This window comes from Arachis hypogaea, chromosome 13 (genome assembly GCF_003086295.3).
Source record: "Arachis hypogaea cultivar Tifrunner chromosome 13, arahy.Tifrunner.gnm2.J5K5, whole genome shotgun sequence".
Taxonomy (NCBI): domain Eukaryota; kingdom Viridiplantae; phylum Streptophyta; class Magnoliopsida; order Fabales; family Fabaceae; genus Arachis; species Arachis hypogaea.
The window spans coordinates 34,702,733-34,722,474 of NC_092048.1; the positions used below are offsets into that span (position 1 = coordinate 34,702,733).

At 38.7% G+C, this 19,742-nt stretch overlaps 2 protein-coding genes across 4 annotated transcripts; one reads left to right on the forward strand and one right to left on the reverse strand.

Moving 5' to 3' along the window:
* Positions 1-582: 582 nt before the first annotated feature.
* On the forward strand, positions 583-3,042 carry LOC112738026 (probable pectinesterase 53). The gene is made up of 4 exons (XM_025788248.3): positions 583-1,383; positions 1,673-2,075; positions 2,151-2,386; positions 2,653-3,042. Exons 1-4 carry the CDS (start codon positions 1,016-1,018, stop codon positions 2,804-2,806), a joined length of 1,161 nt encoding a protein of 386 aa, XP_025644033.1. The 5' UTR covers positions 583-1,015; the 3' UTR covers positions 2,807-3,042.
* A 362-nt stretch (positions 3,043-3,404) lies between these two features.
* On the reverse strand, positions 3,405-6,787 carry LOC112738027 (protein IQ-domain 26). 3 transcript variants are annotated; one of them, XM_072211603.1, is made up of 5 exons: positions 6,666-6,787; positions 6,276-6,363; positions 4,720-5,662; positions 4,397-4,609; positions 3,405-4,082 (listed from the first exon to the last, which is right to left on the reverse strand). In XM_072211603.1, exons 3-5 carry the CDS (start codon positions 5,113-5,115, stop codon positions 3,540-3,542), a joined length of 1,152 nt encoding a protein of 383 aa, XP_072067704.1. In that variant the 5' UTR covers positions 5,116-5,662; positions 6,276-6,363; positions 6,666-6,787; the 3' UTR covers positions 3,405-3,539. The 3 variants fall into 3 exon arrangements, with proteins under 3 accessions (XP_072067704.1, XP_025644034.1, XP_072067705.1); XM_025788249.3 differs by lacking the exon at positions 6,666-6,787 and having other exon boundaries at positions 4,720-5,127; positions 5,381-5,662; positions 6,276-6,491; XM_072211604.1 differs by lacking the exons at positions 6,276-6,363; positions 6,666-6,787 and having other exon boundaries at positions 4,720-5,127; positions 5,446-5,545.
* Positions 6,788-19,742: the final 12,955 nt, after the last annotated feature.

The following is a 19,742-nucleotide window of genomic DNA, read 5'->3' on the forward strand; positions in this document are numbered from 1 at the left end:
CATTATTTTAATTTTTAAAAATTCGGAGTCTTACAAAAAGAAGCGCGCTAGATGTGAAAAATAATTATCACAGCTTAGATGGATTTGGTTAAGTATATTCCTTGATTATACAACTTTATTTTTTTTCCCACCCTATTTCGTGCATAAATAATAACAAAATTTTACTTGTACAAATTATATGCATCATCATAACTTTTCTTTTATATATAGAAAAAGGTAAAAGCACTCAACTGAAGATAGTGGGACTAAGGATAAAGACATAAAGTAAGCTCACACAGAATCTACCTAAAGAAGAAAAATTAACTAGTAGCTCTTTTTATCCAGAAAAAAACACTAGTACTCTTTCTCTACAACCAAAAGAAAATAAACAAAGAAACAAAGAAGGGGCAAAAAAGAACAAGTGGAGGGAAGATTTATAATCCTCCAAATGCAAACAAGTTGTGGGTATTTTACTATTTTTACCTTTAGGCTTTAGCACGAAAGAGTAACTTAATCTTCGTTGGAGTTGAAGGTGCTTCTCTGATTCACCTACTACTTTGGAATTTAGAATTGGTAATTAATCTCAGCCATGAATAGTGTTGAAATATGAGGCTCCAACTAATACTATGATATTGATATGATGTCAAGAAGAATATTTTGACGATGAAACAAACAGGAAAGAGAGGGGGCTCACGGGCATCACCAAACAACACAACAAAAGGAAAAAGTGTCCAAACTAAAAATATTACAATCTTACAAAAGATGAAATTTTTTATTTATGTAACAAAAAAGTGCTACCTGTCCTCTGTTTCTTCTCTCTCTCTCTCTCCCCCTCTTGTGTTGATGGATGTGAGTAGAAGGAATGACCCGTGAACTCTCTCTCCCATAATTGACCTCACTTTCCACACCATAATCAATACTCAATAATCAATTGCTCCCTAACTAAATACTACATATATAAACCACAACCAGCTCTGTTACTTGGTAGTCCCAAACAGCATTCTTTTCCTTTCTTCCCCACAATTCTCTCCCAGAAATGTCAAATTTTCATTCCATTTTCCATGTGACATTACTCTTTCTTCTTGTTCTGCAAAATCCAAGAGCAACAGAATGCCACACCAAGGGAATTCGACCGGGGCGTTCTTCTGTGGGGAGTGTGATTCCCATAAACAGAACACGAGCCCAATTATCAGAAGAGCAGTTCATGAGATGGGTCAAGTTCGTCGGTGGCCTCAAACACTCTGTCTTCGGCATTGCCATGAACAAGCTCTTCCCTTCTCACACACTTCACGTTTCCAAGAAACACGGCAAAGGAGGCTTCTCTTCTATTCAATCAGCCGTTGATTCTCTTCCATTCATCAACCTTGTTAGAGTTGTAATTAAGGTCCATGCAGGGGTTTACACGTAAGTATTCATTCTACCCTTTCTTGATGGCACTGTAATAATATGTGGATGCAAGTTGGCGATTGTCTTGTCCACATTCACCGTTATATATATTTTATTTTATTTTATTTTATTTTGTTGACAGCAAATAAAAGGAATAATAATAAAACATTGCACGTCTTTTTGCCAATGCCTTCAGAATTATGTCTTTGACTAGCAGAAGACTTTTGCAGCATACGATGAAGTGTCTTTTCTTTTGGCCCCTCTCCTCTTGATCTAATAATATTTTGGGTGTAACAAATAATTACAGAGAGAAAGTTAACATTCCACCATTGAAATCGTTCATAACGATAGAAGGAGAAGGCGCAGATAAGACGATAGTTGAATGGGGTGATACTGCTGATAAGGCGGCACCTGGGACTAAAGGGCAATTACTAGGAACCTTTGGCTCTGCCACATTCGCGGTGAATTCAGCTTACTTCATAGCCAAGAACATCACATTCAAGAACACGGCACCCGTTCCGAGGAACGGAGCAGTGGGGAAGCAGGCAGTGGCGCTGAGAATTTCAGGAGACACAGCCATGTTTCTTGGATGCAAATTCTTGGGAGCACAGGACACACTGTATGATCACCTTGGGAGGCATTACTACAAGGATTGTTACATTGAAGGGTCCGTTGATTTCATATTCGGCAACGCGCTCTCTTTGTTTGAGGTTAGTACTCCCACGAGGTGGATTGAGTGAAACATGTTAAACCATTCTGAATGAATAATGGTGGTGTATGTATAGGGGTGTCACGTGCATGCAATAGCACAGAATGTAGGGGCAGTAACAGCGCAAGGGAGGAGCAGCATATTGGAGGACACGGGGTTCTCATTTGTGCACTGCAAGGTCACGGGGTCAGGGGCTCTGTACCTTGGAAGGGCATGGGGTCCCTTCTCTCGTGTTGTCTTTGCTTACACCTACATGGACAATATCATCATTCCCAAAGGCTGGTATAACTGGGGCGACCCCAACCGTGAAATGTGAGTTCCTTTTTCTTGTTATGCTTATTATGTATGCGCCCTCCAATAGGTAAAGTCCATCCACCGAATTACATCTTTTGTTTATATACAATTAGATTATAGCCGCATGCGCATTACATATATAGCATAGCATATATAGGGGTCTGAAAAGAGATATCTGTATTATTATTATTGTTATTGGCATGCGCATTTGCATTTATTTGGGTGAGATTCTTACTTTGTTGCTATGTATTTGTATTGTAATGGGCCACCACCACCATTACCAGGACTGTATTCTATGGGCAATACAAATGCACAGGACCTGGAGCAAGCTTTGCTGGGAGAGTAGCATGGTCAAGGGAACTCACTGATCAGGAAGCTAAACCATTTATTTCACTTGCCTACATTGATGGCTCTGAGTGGATCAAATCCCTTTTTTGATTGCCTTCTATAATCCCTCCACCACTACAAATTTTTTATGTATAAATATAAAACAATTCGATAGTGCCTCTAAGTTTCAGAGTCCCTAATTTCATTGCACGTTTAGATTTCTGTGTGAAATTTTAATAATCACATTTTTAATCTTTTACCAACTATGGAGTTTGGACTCTGGAATTTTCAAATGAAAAATAAAAGATGCCTCTTAGAGTCACTGACGGACTCATTTGACTTGGCAATTCTCCACCGCTTCATGATTATATAACGGAATTACAACTGGCACTTAAGAACTATATTCATTTCCTATTACATGAATTGATTCATTCATTCCTAAATCTTAATAATGGCTAAGTAGAAACTACATTTTTAGTAATATTTTTTTACCGGATTTTAATCAAATTTTAGAAGATTAGAGGGGCTTGCTTGAGATACGTTAAGCATGTTCGCGTCGATTGCTCCGAATTCAATTACATTTTGCTGGGCTTTCTCATCGAGCCTCCTCTTTTAATTTTTGTCTATGAATATTGGGTTTGTTTCGGAGAAAAATGATGAATTTGGTATTTTAAGCTCAGCCCACTTTGCTAGTAGAACACGCAACATAAGTTCTAAAGCTAATAATATCATAAATAATCTCGAATATACTAAAGAAAATTGAAGATGCAAACTGCAAAGCAATGGGGAGCATCCAATGATGATGAGTAAGTATTGGCTAATAATGGGTGTTAGAAAGGAAAAGCTATGTGTGTCTCATCTTGTGTGGGTTACAAAACTCTGCGGACATTTCAAGCTTAGCCATGACAGCATTCTTTAAATGAATCTTGGACATCCCAACCCCACTCAAACTGTTCCTTGGACTTGGACTTGCCTCTCCCCTTTGTCTTGGAGCGCTCTGAGACCTCTTTTTCGCCTTAAATGACTCTGTATTAGCCATATAATTCGGAGCTTGTTGCCCTTTCAACAAGCTACTATCGATGAAAACACCACAACTACAACTGTTCAAGCGCGGCGTGCTCTGCGCCGTCCACAACCTCCCCTCTTCCCCCGTTAGTCCCCAATCGCGGCACGGGACTGGCAAGGGAGATGAAAACAAAGGGTCATCCCCAAAATCAGACATTGATATGTTGGTCCTCCGAGACCTTGACTTAGGCCTGCCAGTGTCCACTTCCACTATTTTTGGGCTGCCGTCATAGCTGCTATTCATTGTTGCATCAAATGATGATGATAGCCTTCTGCTCTCGCTTGGACCTCTATACTCTGTCCTTGTCTCATCAAACCTTTCCTGCAAACATTTAAAGTATTTAACTTTCCTATGCATTGAATAATATAAAAATTTGAATCTTTTATTGTAAATCTGAACCAAAAATGAAAAGCTTAAGTTACAATCCCTCAGTACAATGATATATAATGCAGTTAGATGTTACCTACTCTACCAGTCACCCAGTTGTAAGTTGTAACAAATTGAGTGAATTACAGCCACATTTATTCGTCATCATTCATCATTCTAACTATACAACTCTAACTATTCTCTAATTACTTCTAACTAACTGTAACTGATTGAAGTTAGTATCTAGTTAGGTAATAACAAATGTGTACCAAGGATCTTCTTGCTTGTGTAGGCAACCAATAAGCATCATTCCTTATGTGTCTGAGTCCGCGGCCATATTTGTGAGAGAGAATTGCAGCCTGAGCTCTAACAAGAGCCTGCATACCATGCAGCGTTTCTGCTGCTTGCTTCCTCACCAAGTACCCTCTCACAATGGCTTGTATCTTCACCAAACCCTTTAAGGCCCTTAGTGCCTTCCTTGCCTGTGCAAATACAATCCAAAAAGAAAATAAAATTTGGATCTGAATCTGAACCTTAACATACACATAACGACTATCATTTGCATATGATAAAGGAACAGAGGCAAACTCACCAAGAATCCCCTAAAAACGGTTTGGATCTTCACAGCTGCAAACTTCTCATGCCCACCAAACAAGCTGTCTCTTCCGTGGCTAGTTAGCCTCACAACTGCCACAGCGGCCTGAGCGGCAGCCACTGCTGCATCGGCTGCTGCGGCTGTGGCGGCAGCAACTGCGATGGCATGCTTGTTCTGCTCCCTCTCTGTTTTGGAGTAGAAGGACTCCAACCAAGCAGCCTCTGCAGGAGAAATGTTGGGTGGAATGGTTGCCGGATTGTGACACAAAACTCCGGAATCTGAGCGTGAATGAGAAGAACCCCACAACTTGGTGGTAGAATTTGAATTATGGCTGCGCTCTTTGTCTCTCTTGATCCCAAACAAGCTCTTAAACCACCTTGTGGCTCTCCCCATTGGCCTCAGTTTCTGAAGCAAAGACAAAATGAGGCCTTTGGAATTATGCAAGTGTGTGCGTGTGAAAGCCTACTAAATACACACCCCACAGTTTTTCAAAACTAAACAAGCTCTTGAAAATCCTCATTACATGACAAAAACATAAGATAAAAAATACAGTTATACTTGTGGGGCTTTACGTATATACATTAAAAACGAGGCATGTTACTGTTAAGAAAATGATGTGCAACAGTAAAATATTGACATTGTTCACACAGGAAGTCACCTTGGTATAATCAAATTCTCGAAAGAAAAAAGCAGTTCAAAAGTTGCAGAAGGAAAGTGAAAAACCCTAAAAAAATGGGTACTCCTCCAATGGGGGAACTCAGAAAAGAGAGTGAAATCTCTGCATCTAGTTGTTGTTCATCTGTCCCCTTCTCTATTGTGTTGTGGAGCGACGTGTCCTCAAAAAGAAAGAGATCTCTGTCCTAAAATGTCTGACACGCTCGTGAAGCAGCATTCCATATCCTCTGCTTCCTCCCTTCACTTCTCTCATGCATCTTTAACACTTTGCCAATAAATGAACCGTTATCATTCTGTGTTGTGTTGTATATTAATACTACTGCAAATAAATGAATAATGCATCTTTTGTTCTGCTGTTTTCTGTATTCAGCATTAAAACAAAGAAGATAGCTTTAATTATTAGTGGAATAAATGTTGCTTCTTTTTCTCAACCAATAAGTACCTATGCTGCAGCACCAACAAACACTACAGCTCTATGATCGTTTAAGCTTAACTGTTTCTCAATTATTTATGTACTAATTGCAATCTTTCTATTTGGTTTTACTATCCTTTTTACGCAACTCAGGCATCATGCCTTCCACATTTGGATATAAATAGGGTCCTCACTGCCCTGCCTAGTTCATTTCCACATCATTTCATTTATTCTTATGTTTATTATTAGAATCGAGTATGCTATATAAAAGCTACTGTATTAATATAAATTTTTAAATATTTTATTTTAATAAATACATAACGAATACATTGAAACTTTAAATTTTATATTCTTTTATAAAAACTTTCATAGTTGGTAATTAAGGACTTCCTGTTAAGTAAACCCAATAAATAATAACATAATGCAAACTTTGGTGAACTTAAACTAGGGTACTGGTAGTAAGTACCTTGCTGTTGGTGACCAGAATGGGAACAGATGAAAACAAAATCTCGCTGAACATGTCCCCATTTACGATTGCAGTGCCACTTTGGATCCTAGTAAAAGGTCAAAGCAAAGATTCAATAATAAGAATATTTAATTAAGGTGTTTAACGTTGGTGCATGCGGCATGGCGTATTGTAGTTACAGTACTACTACTTTTTGATGCAGTTCAGTTTAAGCTCTTAATAAACTCGTAAAGCATATGGTTATATACTTATATTTGACATGGTTTTGATTAGAGTTTTGTTAATTCCAGCTGGAAGAGGAAGGGATCAAGGGAATAATGGGGACCATATTCATTACTCAAATTCAAAGAGTTGAGGTAATCAAATTAATGAAACGGAAAAACCACTCACATACGCTAGACGCCTTTGACTGTAACTTACTGCTGTTTATTTCAGTACTGCTCCTCTTCGCCTGCCACGCTAACAAACTTAAATAAAATTCAAACAGCGAGTTCCATCGTTTGCACTCTTATTATGTCACCATTCACATCCTTTTCTTTCTCTGGTGGCCTGATGGTTGGTGGCTAATTGTGGCTAAGCGTTGACTAATCAATTCCCTTGCTACACGGGTTGAGATGGATAATGGCTATTAGTGTGTATCAAAATTCAAAACTCAAAAGTTACTACGAGGGCAACATAGGAAAATTAGCACCAAAAATTTATTGTTATGGGGTGGGTCGTGAAGACGGGGATAAAAACTCAAAATCGTAAGTAACATTTTTCAAAAAGAGGGAAAAACCACAAAAAAGAGATTCCACATTCTTGTTTTAGGTAATTACAAATGTTAATAATATTATTGTGGAAATAATTATAGTTGATCCATTACCTAAACCCTAGCCCACCACGGCAATCTCGGAACCAGATTTCACTAAAAGAGATATGCTCCTCGAAAATCTCTCCAACCTTAACCACTAAACACCCATAAATCGGAGCACTATCAGGAGACTCCGCAAAACCGGTAACAAATGATACGGATAACGGCCATATACAAACTCAATATAAACGAGTGACCAATAAAGTCACAAGTACACAACCCATCCCATTTTGACTTTGAATACTCTCACACTCTTACTTACTTAAGCGTTGGAATCCCTTTATAGGTGCCCAACGCCACCGCTCTTACAAGAAGACGATGTTCCTCCTTTTTATCCCAAGGGAAGCAAGTTCGAGCAACAGCAGAACGAGCTATACCTCGGAGACCTTTATTCACACAGGAACATTTGGCGCCCACCGTGGGGCCGAGATCTTCTAACCCCACAATTCTTTGAAAATTACCTTCTATGCTTTCTCATCTCTTTTGTAGGTCACAACACATGGCGGACGAACATAGCCACGCTCCCTCAAACCATAATCCAGCCGAACTGATGGCCATCAATGAGACCCTAAAGGCGGAGAACCAAAGAATGGCCGAACTCTTACGCCAGAGGCAGCATAGTCATAGCAAAGGAGGAGAGCATAAGTATGCCGAAAAAAAGAACGACCACGATGAACACATGTCGGAGGCTAAACATGTCATACCCACTCCCCCAAAAACAACCACCAAAAGGACTAACCCATTTTCGAAGGAGATCATGAGCTTTCACATGCCTAAAAGCTTTACCCTATCGATGACCCTGAAGCCCTACATGGGAATATGAGACCCAAACATCCACGTCACCAAGTTCTATACGATGATGTTCATGAACAAAGAATCCGACCCAATCCTATGTCGTACCTTTCCCACCTTCTTAGATAGAGCCGCCTTGATTTGGTTCTCCAACCTCTCTGAAGGCTCCATTTCCAACTTCGATGAGCTAGCCAACCAGTTCGTCAACCATTTCGCAGTATCCAAGATATACGTGCACAACTCCGACTACCTGAGCACTATAAAGCAGGGGCCGCACAAAAGCCTAAAGGACTATGGTACGCGGAATCGTGATTACACTTTAATTATGTAAAATTCATTGCTCTTTCTTTCCCTGGTAATGGCGCCAAAAACATGATGTCAAGACCATGGTTCACAACTCCGTGTAACTAACCAGCAAGTGCACTGGGTCGTCCAAGTAATACCTTACGTGAGTAAGGGTCGAATCCCACGGAGATTGTTGGTATGAAGCAAGCTATGGTCACCTTGCAAATCTCAGTTAGGCAGATATAAATTGATAATGGTGTTTTCGAATTTAATATAATAAAATAGGGATAGAAATACTTATGTAAATCATTGGTAAGAATTTCAGATAAGCGAATGGAGATGCTTTCATTCCTCTGAACCTTTGCTTTTCTGCTATCTTCATCCAATCAGTCTTACTCCTTTCCATGGCTGGCTTTATGTGATACATCACCACTGTCAATGGCTACTTTCGGTCATCTCTCGGGAAAATGATCCAATGCCCTGTCACGGCACGGCTAATCGTCTGGAGGCATCACCCTTGTCAATGGCTTCATCTTATCCTCTCAGTGAAAATGGTCAACGCACCCTGTCACGGCACGGCTATTCATCTGTCGGTTCTCGATCATGCTGAAATAGGATTTACTATCCTTTTGCGTCTGTCACTAACGCCCCGCAATCGCGAGTTTGGAGCTCGTCACAGTCATTCATTCATTGAATCCTACTCGAAATACCACAGACAAGGTTTAGACCTTCCGGATTCTCTTGAATGCCGCCATCATTCTAGCTTACGCCACAAAGATTCTGATTAAGAGATCTAAGAGATACTCATTCAGTCGAAGGTAGAACGGAAGTGGTTGTCAGGCACGCGTTCATAGGGAATGATGATGATTGTCACGTTCATCACATTCAGATTGAAGTACGAATGAATATCTTAGAAGCGAAATAAGATGAATTGAATAGAAAACAGTAGTACTTTGCATTAATCTTTGAGGAACAGCAGAGCTCCACACCTTAATCTATGGAGTGTAGAAACTCTACCGTTGAAAATACATAAGTGAAAGGTCCAGGCATGGCCGAGAGGCCAGCCCCCATGGTCTAAGAACTATGCGTTCAAAGATGGTCAAAAAGACGTCTAATACAATAGTGAAAGGTCCTATTTATAATAAACTAGCTACTAGGGTTTACAGAAGTAAGTAATTGATGCATAAATTCACTTCCGGGGCCCACTTGGTGTGTGCTTGGGCTGAGCTTAAGTGTTGCACGTGTAGAGGTCCTTCTTGGAGTTAAACGCCAGTTTTTGTGCCAGTTTGGGCGTTCAACTCTGGTTTTGGCTCCTTTTCTGGCGCTAGACGCCAGATTTGGGCAGAAAGCTGGCGTTGAATGCCAGTTTACGTCGTCTATTCTTGGCCAAATTATGAACTATTATATATTGCTGAAAAGCCCTAGATGTCTACTTTCCAACTCAATTGGAAGCGCGCCATTTCGAGTTCTGTAGCTCCAGAAAATCCACTTTGAGTGCAGGGAGGTCAGAATCCAACAGCATCAGCAGTCCTTCTTCAACCTCTGAATCTGATTTCTACTCAAGTCCCTCAATTTCAGCCAGAAAATACCTGAAATCACAGAAAAACACACAAACTCATAGTAAAGTCCAGAAATGTGAATTTAACATAAAAACTAATGAAAATATCCCTAAAAGTAACTAGATCCTACTAAAAACATACTAAAAACAATGTCAAAAAGCGTATAAATTATCCGCTCATCAGACTACATGACCAGATTCACTGAAGCAACCAATGAGATACCCAACTTAAACCCAGAAGTCCACCTTCACGCCTTAAAAAGCAGCCCCCATCCTAGAAAATTCCAAGATACCATAGTCATCGCAAAACCAAAAATCCTAGCTGAATTCCGAAAAAAGGCAACAACCCAAATCGAGATTGAAGAGCTCCGAGCACTGTGAAAAGCAGAAAAACCCACCTCGAATAGAGAGGACGAGAAGCGAAACAAGTATCCAAGCAGTAGGACAGACCAAAGGTCATTCAGACTTACACCTAAATTTAACAGCTACACTCCCCTCTAATGAGTTTGGAAAACTCTAAACTAAATTGATGATGATCAAACATTATTAACAGCAAAATTATTAATCTAATTTTGATTGATATATTAATTAAATTAATTTTGCTGTGCAGGTTTTTATTGGGCCGAGAATTAATGAAAATACAGCAAGCCCAAAATTAAAACTTGCAATCAGCCTTGTTTAATGTTTCTTACATTTTGGCTGAATGGTTATAATAGATGTTGGGCAGGAATAAATCTTATTACTTCAAAGCCCAAAGAATGCTTTCCTATTTGCTCATTGCTTGATCCAAATTTCATCAGGAAAGCAAATGTTATTATTGGGCCAGAAATTAAATGTTGTTGCAACTAAGTCCAACTTCACATTTGATAAGAGTTCCTCATGCATGATCCAAAACAAATGAAAAAGAAAGCAAAAATGCTTCCAACGGATCCAAGCACTTCACCATGTGATGGATTCCAAAATTCATTACATTGTCATTTATTGCATGGGAACTATGAGAGAGAAAGTTACAGCTGAATTGATTGATGGCCATAGTGCTACACGCCACTCTAGCTAGGGAAGTAAAAGCAACTCATTTGAATTAATTTATTCAAACACTTGATTGTTTTTTCTTTCACAATTTCTTCTCTCTCATCTCTTTCTCTCTTCTTCTTCGGTCCTTGTCCAAGAAACTATGAATGCTACGTTCATCTACCAAGAAAAAGAAGAAGTTACATGCATCAAGACCATCAAGCTAATGATGGCAAGAAAACATACTAAAATAAAAAAGAGCTGTGGCTAAGATTGTCACCAAACATGGATAGATTTGGTGAGGTAATCTTGGGTTCTTTATGCTCAAAAAGGAAGAAGAAGATCTCAGCCAGCAAGGGGAGATTCTTGGAGGATGGCTTGTCTTTGATTCTGCTCAACCACCACAGGAAGTAGCTAGAGTGGCGAAGTGATGGTAGAGGCAGAGATTGAAGCAGATGAAGTCATCATCATCATGAAGCATCAAGGGCCAGAAATCCATCTTGGAGAGCAAGCTAAGGATGGAGAGCTCGGATTGATGAAGAGTGATGACCAAGGAAGGACTAGAGGTAATTGCATGTTGGTTATTGCATGGTTATCTCTTCTCTCTCTCTGTGTGGCCAAACCGGTTTCTTGAAGGAAGAAGAAGTTGGCTTGGATTTTTGGCTTCAAGTGTGGAGGCTTCTCTCTTCTATAAAAAGGGAGAACAGCCACTGTTTGGAGCAAGGAGTTAGAAGTAAGCATTAAGAGTGCAAGGCACAGGATTCTCAGAGCTACCTAAGCTTACAGATTTTCTTCTCCTTCAATGTATTCTGTTTTGTATTTTTTTGTTTAATTTTGTCATGTCTTGAGTCTCATGGAAAAAGACAAACAGTGAGGTTTGTAATGAAAAAGCCATAGAGCGGAAAAAGGCAGAGAGTGCAAAATTAAAAGAAAAAAGCCATAGATGTCTTAGAGTTCCTTTGTTCATCTATGTTGTGTTTCATGATTCTGTGGGAATCCCCTTGTAAGTTGGGTTAGCACTTTACAGTTTGTAATCAGATTGATTATAGTGAAATTCCATCATGTTTATGATGGAGACTGGATGTAGGCTGCACTGCACTTAGCAGCTGAACCAGGATATATCTGGGTGTAATCTTCTACTATTCTCTTCTACATTTCTATTTCTACTGCATAGGAGCAAAAACCAAAATTATCTCGTGCCAAGTGACGAGACAAAAAGAAAAGTCTCGTGGCTAGGGACGAGACAAAAGAAAAAGTCTCGTGTAAAGTGATGAGCTAAAAACAGAAAAGTCTCCTCTAAGTCCAGCAAGGGTTATCAAGCAAAAAGGGGGCTAAGATTCAACCCCCCTTCTCTTAGCCACTGAAACCATCAATTGGTATCAGAGCTTGGTCTCAAAGAGATCAAGCTTTGCAGCTTGGAGTAAAGATCCTCATGGCAGAAAACAGTGGCGCAAATGTGGTGTCCTATAATCTGACTGAAGGTCAATCAAGCAACAGACCTCCTCTTTTCAATGGGAAAAATTACACCTATTGGAAGGAGAGGATGAAGATATTTGTACAAGCAGTGGATTACAGACTTTGGAGATTATTCTAGAAGGGCCTCAATTTCCAACTACCACAAGTGCTGAAGGAGTAGTCTCTCTCAAACCAGAAGCAAGATGGACTAAGGAAGATAGGAAGAAGATAGAATTAAATGCCAAGGCAGTTAATCTGCTCAACTGTGCTATCAGCTTCGAGGAGTACCGACGGGTATCAAGATGCACAACGGCAAAGAAAATCTGGGACAAATTGCAAATCACCCATGAAGGAACCACCATTGTAAAGAAGACTCAGACAGACATGTTGAATAGAGAGTATGAAATGTTTACAATGAAGGAAGGAGAGTCCATTGATGAACTGTTCGAACGGTTCAACGCCATCATTGTTGGCTTAGATGCTCTGGGAATTACACATTCTGAATCTGTGCTAGTGAAAAGAGTATTGAGATGTCTTACAAAAGAGTGGGAAATAAAAGCCTTAATTATTTCTGAGAGCAGTAGCTTAGATTCCATGACACTTGATGATTTGAGAGGAAATCTTCTTGCTTTTGAAAACACCTATTTGAAAAAAGATTCAAAAAAGAAAGAAATTGCTTTTTCTTCTGTGACTAACCCTCTGGATGATGAATCCAGTGATAACTCCTCTGAACATGAATTTGTGTTGTTTGCCAAAAAATTCAGGAAAATGATGAAGCTTAAAGGCAAAGGCAGCAGCTCAAGGAGAGTGAAGAAAGACCTTAGCAAAGTAACTTGTTACAACTGCAAGGAAATGGGGCATTTTAAATCTGATTGTCCCAAGTTAAAGAAGGAGGAGAAGCCAAAAAAAGGAAAGAAGAAAGGACTGATGGCCTCATGGGAAGATTTGGAAAATGACTCGGATGATGATGATGATGAGGAATCCGAGACCAAGTCACAACCTTGTCTCATGGCAGATCACATAGATCAGGTAGTTTTTCATAATCCTAACACTGAAGATCTTCATCTTATGATAGATCACCTTTCTGAAAAAATAAGATGTTTTCTGCTGGAAAATCAAGAACTTAAACAACAAATCACCATTCTTAAGGCTGAAAATAGTTTTTTAAAAGAAAAACTGAGAGAGGCCGAAACTGCTTGTGATCTTGTTGAAGAGAATAAGCAGTTAAGAGCCCAAATTAAGAGCTGTGAAAGTAATCATTCCGTTCTTGCATATGTGGATTGTTTTAAGCAAAATGAAGAGTTGCTTAAAGAGGTTAAAAGACTAAAGGAAGACTTAGCCAAGTTCACCCAAAGTTCTGAAAATCTGAATCAAATCTTGGCTAGTCAAAAATCTCTTTATGATAAGGCTGGGTTGGGGTTTTATAAATCTGAAAAATCTCATTTTGAAAATATTGCCTTATCTTCAAATGATACAAGGTATCAAGACCCAACCTACTTTAACAAAACAGCAACTCCAAGATTTTGTAGACTATGCAATCGAAATGGACACTTTCCCATTCAATGTTTTTTTGGTGAAAGAATGATTGGTGATAAGGTTTATAAAATTGTTTTTTATTACAATGGCTTAGGACATAGAAGATGGTTTAACGTAAAAGGATCCAAAAAGATTTGGATACCTAAGGTCACTTAAGCTTGTTTTGTAGGTGTGCCTAGCATCCAAACGGAAGGAAAATATGTGGTATATGGATAGCGGATGCTCTAGGCATATGACCGGAAACACAACCTTCTTCATAAAGCTTGATGACTATGATGGAAGACTTGTCACATTCGGTGATGATGCAAAAGGAAAAATTGTGGCTGTTGGGAAAGTGGGTAAAAGTTTCTCATCTTGTATAAATGATGTCCTTCTTGTACATAGCTTGAAACATAATTTACTTAGTGTTAGTCAATTATGTGATTTGGGTTTTGAAGTTATTTTTAAGAAATTTGTTTGTTTAGTTGTTTGTGAGAAAATTGGGGATGTTCTTTTTGAAGCTAAAAGATACAACAATGTGTATGGATTAACTCTTGAAGATTTAAAGGAACAAAATGTAACATGCTTTACATCTTTTGAATCTGAAAAATGGCTTTGGCATAGAAAGTTGGGACATGCTAGCATGTACCAAATTTCTAAGCTAGTCAAAAGGAATTTGGTTAGAGGAATTCCAAACATCAAGTTTGATAAGGATCTTACTTGTGATGCTTGTCAATTGGGTAAACAAGTAAAATCTTCTTTTAAATCAAAAGATAGAATCTCAACCAAAAGGCCATTGGAGATGTTACATATTGATCTTTTTGGTCCTAATAGAACTCAAAGCTTAGGAGGTAAACACTATGGCCTTGTGGTGGTAGATGATTACTCTAGATTTGGTTGGGTACTTTTTCTTGCCCATAAGAATGATGCTTTTCATGCTTTTTTCACCCTTTGTAAGAAAATTCAAAATGAAAAGGATTTGAAAATTGCCCATTTGAGAAGTGATCATGGAAGAGAATTTGAAAATCAAGATTTTGAAAAATTCTATGATGACTTAGGGATTTCTCATAATTTTTCATGCCCTAGAACCCCCCAACAAAATGGGGTGGTTGAAAGAAGGAATAGAAGCCTTCAAGAGATGACTAGGGCTATGCTATGTGAGAATGAGATTCCTAAATTTTTATGGGCTGAAACTGTGAACACAGCATGTTATATTTTGAATAGAACAATCATTAGAAAAGGGTTAAAGAAAACCCCTTATGAGCTATGGAAAGGAACCCCTCCAAATCTTAAGTACTTTCATATTTTTGGATGCAAATGTTTTGTGCTTAATAATAAAGAAAATCTTGGAAAGTTTGATCCAAAATCCTATGAAGGAATGTTTGTTGGATATTCCACCACAAGCAAGGCCTATAGAGTTTATCTCAAAGAGCATAGAACCATAGAGGAATCCATACATGTTACTTTTTGTGATTCTAACTTAATTCCCAGTATTGTGAAGGATATTGATTCAGATTGTGAAGAGGCTGGAACAAATAAAGAAAATCCCAAATCTGTGCAAAATGAAGAATCTGTCAGCCCGGTTTTGTCTCGTCAGATTGGAGGAGACATTTTCATTTTGTCTCCTGAGCAGACACGAACAACTGAAACAGTGAGACCACCAGAAGTTCATCAAAGCTATACACCTATCCAAAAGCCTAGAGAATGGAAGTCTATGAGGGGTTATCCTCATGACTTCATCATTGGTGATCCCTCTCATGGTGTAACAACAAGATCCTCCACCAAAAGGCAAACCGAACCTAGCAACTTTGCTTTCTTGTCACAAATGGAGCCCAACAATGTCAAACAAGCTCTTGAAGATCCATCTTGGGTCAAGGCCATGCAAGAGGAGCTAGCTCAATTTGACAAAAATGAGGTTTGGACGTTAGTACCTTGTCCGGATGGTAAGAAGGTAACGGGTACTAAGTGGGTATTTAAAAACAAACTTGGTGAGGATGGACAAGTTGTTCGTAACAAGGCTAGATTAGTGGCCCAAGGTTATGATCAAGAAGAGGGTATAGATTTTGATGAGTCTTTTGCTCCGATAGCTAGAATTGAAGCAATTAGATTGCTTCTTGCCTATGCCGCCCATAAAGGTTTCAAAATATTTCAAATGGATGTTAAATGTGCTTTTCTTAATGGCTTTATTGATAGAGAAGTGTATGTGGCACAACCCCCCGGTTTTGAACATATAGAATTTCCAAATCATGTTTTCAAACTAACTAAGGCTCTTTATGGTCTTAGACAAGCTCCAAGAGCTTGGTATGAAAGGCTTAGTGCCTTCTTATTGGAAAATCAATTTCAAAGGAGTACCACCGACTCTACTTAATTTATTAAAGCATCTAATGATGATATACTCCTTGTTCAAGTTTATGTTGATGACATTGTATTTGGATCGGCCAACATTTCCTTGTGTGAAGAGTTTGGAAAACTCATGACTAGTGAGTTTGAAATGAGTTTAATGGGAGAACTTACTTTCTTTCTTGGCCTCCAAATTAAACAAACTCCTAGTGGTACTTTTATTTACCAAGGAAAGTATGCAAAAGAGCTTATCAAAAAGTTTGGCCTAGAAAATTCCAAATTAATGGGTACTCCAATGCATCCCAACACAAAACTTGAAAAGGATGATGATGGTCAAGATGTGGATGAAACAAAGTATAGGGGAATGATAGGTTCACTCATGTATCTTACCTCCTCTAGACTGGATATTGTCCAAAGTGTGGGTGTATGTTCAAGGTTCCAATCTCACCCAAAAGAATCCCATCTCACGGCTGTTAAACGCATCATTAGATACATTAAGGGAACTTGTGATTATGGATTATGGTATCCTAAATCTAATAACTTTTGTGCAGTAGGATTTTGTGATGCAGATTTTGTGGGAGATAGAGTGGATAGACGAAGCACATCCGGCATGTGTTACTTCCTTGGAAGCTCACTCAATATGTGGTCAAGCAAAAAGCAAGCCACAGTGGCTTTATCCACAGCTGAAGTAGAATACATTTCCGTATCTGCATGTTGCTCACAATTAATTTGGTTAAAAACACAATTGGAAGATTACAAATTAAAAATCAATAGTATACCCTTATTTTGTGATAATATGAGTGCTATAAACATTTCAAAAAATCTTGTTCTGCACTCAAGAACTAAGCACATTGAGATAAAATATCATTTCATTAGAGAACATGTGCAAAAGGGAACTATTGATATTCAATTTGTAAAATCTGAAGACCAAATTGTTGATATTTTTACAAAACTCCTATGTGAAGACAGATTATGTACCTTGAGAAAAAGTTTGGGAATGTTTGATTTAAGTTTCATTGAAAATTTGTGAATTTTTTAACTCTGTTCAGTTTTTGTCTCGTAGGTTTGGACGAGATAAAAATGCAGGCTTGATGGAGGAGCTATGATCAAGGGGGAGGCAACGCAGATTTAATTTTTTTTGGGTCCCACCTAATAACTCCTGACCCCACTTTGCCGTTATGGTAGTTATCTCTCTATGCAAATAAGAATCTTCTTTCTGTGTCATCATATCTTTGGAAGTGGTTATTGTCAAATCAAATCCCTCTCTCCATCTAATCCCTTGATTTAAGGCAACAACTTTTCAGATTTTTTATTTCAAAAATAAAAAGGGAAATCATTTTTGGGTAATAACTACACCATAATGGTCATTAACCGTCCACTGATGGTCATTACTTCCACCAAATTCTCTCTCCAGTCCTCATTTAATGTGTCTCTCACCTTCCTTCTCTCCCACTCAATTCGGTTACTTCACCTTTCATATTCCATTCTTCCATCACCATGAAAAAGAAAACCGCGCCAAGAAAGAGTGAAAGAATCCTTCTCTCTCAAAAACCATCAACCCCTCAAACTCACACTCATATCCACATACATTCTACATCATCTTCATCACCCTCACCCCCTTCAAAACACACAGACACAATGAGAAAAAAGGTCATTGTCACAAAAACTTCCTCCAGGAAGAAGAAAGATCGTGTTCCCGTGGCAGAAGAAGAAGAGTCTCATACTTCTCCCATTCCTTCCCCTCCACAATCACCACCAAAGAGATCAACTCCCCATATATCCGGGAAGAGTGCTCAAAAGACTAAAGGTTTTTCTCTTCACGACACCACCGAACCTCCAAATTTGGAATCCTTGGAATTCAGAAACAAGTATGGCAAGACTCACTCCCACTTTGATCCGAGCAGATTCAACTCTTGTACCTCCTTTGAGTTTCACAATAAGGTTATGGAAAAACGTCACTTGTGTGCAACCTACCTTGTTAGTCTCGACACTCTCACTAACAAAGGCATCAACATCTCCTCTCTGTTTGAACTCCTCAACTGGAAGCCCCTTCTTCTCATTCAGAAACCAGTCTATCCTGGCCTAGTCCGAGAGTTCTACGCCAATATGCGACTCATTGACGGAACTCTTCATTCCTATGTCAAAAGGGTTCAAATAGCCCTTGATTCTGAGACTATTGGAGCAGCCCTGGGCTTCAAGAATGAAGGACCGCGAGCGTACATGGTAGACAAATGGGATACACAAGTCGGCGTTTCATACAAAACAGTTCTTCAGCACATTTGCAAAAATCTTTCTGGCTTGCATGGAACGATTCCAACCCACAAAGCTCTAGGACCAGTCAACTCTATGCTTCACCGAATCATCACCCATATTCTGACTCCTCAAAGCGGCTCACACAACCGAGTAACATTTTCTGACTGTCTTATATTATTTGCTTTGGTTACCTCTACTCCGATATCCTTTGGCTATATTATGATTAGGCATATGTGAGATTCTGTTAGAAGCACCAAAAAGGCTAACCTGCCTTATGGTATGTTTTTAACTAGAATTTTTGAATACTTTAAAGTTGATCTGTTGAATGAGGCAGTAGAGAACAAAGTATCCTCAATCAGAGGAGGAGGAGCGACTAAGGGAACCAAAGGGGGCAAATCTGTTGCATCGGATAATGACAATGAGACCCAGCCAGAGTCTTCCAAAATAGTCAAATCCATCAAAGAAATTTTGGGTGAATTCTCAAACATGGCAGACATGATGATTCAATCTCATAAAGAGACTCGCAAGCAAGCCTCTGAGAGCGAGAAAGCTTGGAAAAATTGCAAAGAAAGGGTCGGCCTGATGTTAGCAACTCTTAAGGAGGATTTGGGCGATAATAGTGAAGAAGGCGCTGAGGACTCTGCTTTTCATCTATCAGATGATTGATGACTGTTGTTTTATGTTATTTGATATTGGCATGATTAGGCTCAATCTTTCTTTTGTGGTAGCATGACTTGATACTCACTGCTTCTTGACACTTTGACTTATTTGGCATCTTATGAATATTTTGTTGTATTGCCAATGCTTTCTTACTGCAGGTACATAATGCCCCTTGATGCCAAAAGGGGGAGGAAATGATCCAAAATTGAAACAAAAAAAAAAACAGGGGATGAAATTCTCTTTGAGAATTCATGATCACCCTTGTTGATAATGGATAATGCAATGTGAAAATGCATTAGGATTATGATTGATGATGTTTTGATTTGATGATGTCTTGATAATTTAGCATTCGGTTCTACATTTTTTTTCTGCCATTACTTGATGATTATCTTGGTGAAATATGTGAATTACCTTGATAGAATGATTGATGATTGAACTTATTTTTGGCAGTTCCTTTAGTTTGAAATAATGAAAGTTGCTGTGTTTGAAAAGAATATATCATGTTGATGAAAAATATTTTTTCCACCATAACCATGATTGCTCTGATTTAGTGAAAAATATTTGAACAGCAAAATCATTTTCCAATATAGTTTGAGCAGAAAATCAAACTTGTGATAGCAAATAAGTTTTGTATATCATTCAAATCAGCTCATAAATCAAGCATTCAACATTTCAAAATTAATATGTTGAATAACATTGTTTCTTGAAGCTTGATTAAATTGTTACAGGTTAAGTGCTTCCCTTG